Here is a 1,886-nt window from a genome sequence, read left to right on the forward strand (position 1 = left end):
TATGTGGGGGGATGTCATCACTTATGTGTAAATAAAGTCATATCAAAGTTCGAGGTCAGATTACCAGTAAATGTTGATAATTTCAACGTTCAATACTAATCCCATTTAAATGATATGTGTCTACTTACAAAACAAAGCCACGTTCACGATAAAAAGTTGATCTGATAGAATTAAAATCTAGAAAGTAAAAAATATAAAATCAAATTTGAGAGAAAGAGAATGAGAAAGATGGAGAGAGAGAGAGAGAGAGAGAGAGAGTTAATTATGGACCGGTTCAATAAGAAAGTGTTAAATCAGTGCATTGGACAGTTGGATGGCCATATTGCTTGCTCTACATCAACGTCTGTCTGAGTCTGTCTGTCTATGTTTATGTACGTATGTATGTGCGTATCTGTGTTTATGTATGGAAAACTGTATGTGTGTTGTGTCTCTGTGTTTATTTGTGTAAATCTGTATGTATGTCTCTGTTTATATGCGTCTGTTTGTCTGTGTGAGTGTTGAGTGTTCCCATGAATTTAAGGATTGGAATCTGCTTGTGTGAAGAAGGGGGGCAGTGATACAGAGAAAAAAAAAGAAAAAGAGAGCAAGAAAGATAAAAAGAAAAAGAGAGAGAAAGAGAGGCAAAGAGAAAAAAAATTAAAGTTTTTTCGAGTACGTGTGATTTTGTACGTAAAAATGCAATCGGGTGTCTAACTGTTTATAAATGTTAATCTCTCTTTCACGGTTGAATTTCTGCGCGTGTGTGTGTGACCATCACCAAGTGCACGTACGTGTTTGCTGTCTGTTTGTTGAGTATGGTTAAATTTATGCATGTATCTATTTGTTGTATGTACAAATGTTCCTGTGTTTGTTTTTCTTTGTTGTTTTTGATAATGTACAGTTGCATTGGCTAGTTGATGTTAAGTTGTGTATGTGTGTCTGTGTGTGTGTGTCTGTGTGTGTGTGTCTGTGTGTGTGTGTGTGTGTGTGTGTGTGTGTGTGGTTCTGAATGTTAATGGAGTAGAGAGCTTGGCAATAACATTGGTCCCACTGATGACTCCTCAACAATATAAACAGCCATCGAGTTCAACATCATCATCATTTGCATTTAAATTACTATCATCATCACCATCATCATCATCTTCATCACCATCATCACCATCATCATCACCATCATCACCATCATCATCACCATCATCACCATCATCATCACCATCATCATCATCTTCATCACCATCATCACCATCATCATCACCATCACAATCATCATCACCATTAACTTCAGCAACAACGTCAATGACGTCATCATTACATCATCTTCATCAGACTAAATGTTTAGAATTTTGTGTACTACCCATCCTAATGCATTTAACAACTTATAAACAACACGTCAGCCAATAGCAGTAGCAATAAAGCAATAACTTCATTAAACACTTGTATAACATTTAATATGTTAAAGATAAAATCAAATAGAATCAAAATAATATTAAACAATTTTAGATAGGTTTATTTTAACTTTAAATTTAACGTTAAATTGAATATTTAGTTTAAATGTAGATGATTTATTGGTGAAAAAAACGCTTGTTAAAGCGACCAACATTAACTTATTTAGCATGACCATGTCAACGTAAAAAAAAAACTACTACTACTACTACTACTACTACTACTACTACTACTACTACTACTACTACTACTACTACTACTACTACTATTACTACTACTACTACAACAACAACAACTACTACTACTACTACTACTACTATTAGTAATACTACTACTACTACGACTACATCAACAAAGAAATAATTAATTAAAGTGAAAAAATCTGTCACAAAAACACGAAAAATTATTAAATAAACTTTACCATAAATAAGAACACATTATATAAACAACAATATCAACAACAA

At 33.2% G+C, this 1,886-nt stretch overlaps 1 protein-coding gene across 1 annotated transcript in view; it reads left to right on the forward strand.

Annotated features, from left to right (window-relative positions):
• Positions 1-264: 264 nt before the first annotated feature.
• The window catches only part of HELRODRAFT_164497 (hypothetical protein), a gene marked incomplete at both ends in the record, with an annotated part of 2,052 nt that continues 430 nt past the window's right edge, over positions 265-1,886 (forward strand). The window contains one exon of the mRNA XM_009029425.1: positions 265-341. Within this exon, the coding sequence (XP_009027673.1) occupies positions 265-341 (77 nt within the window). The remainder of the gene's footprint in view (positions 342-1,886) is intronic.

The sequence above is a fragment of the Helobdella robusta genome (genome assembly GCF_000326865.2).
Source record: "Helobdella robusta unplaced genomic scaffold HELROscaffold_6, whole genome shotgun sequence".
NCBI lineage: Eukaryota > Metazoa > Annelida > Clitellata > Rhynchobdellida > Glossiphoniidae > Helobdella > Helobdella robusta.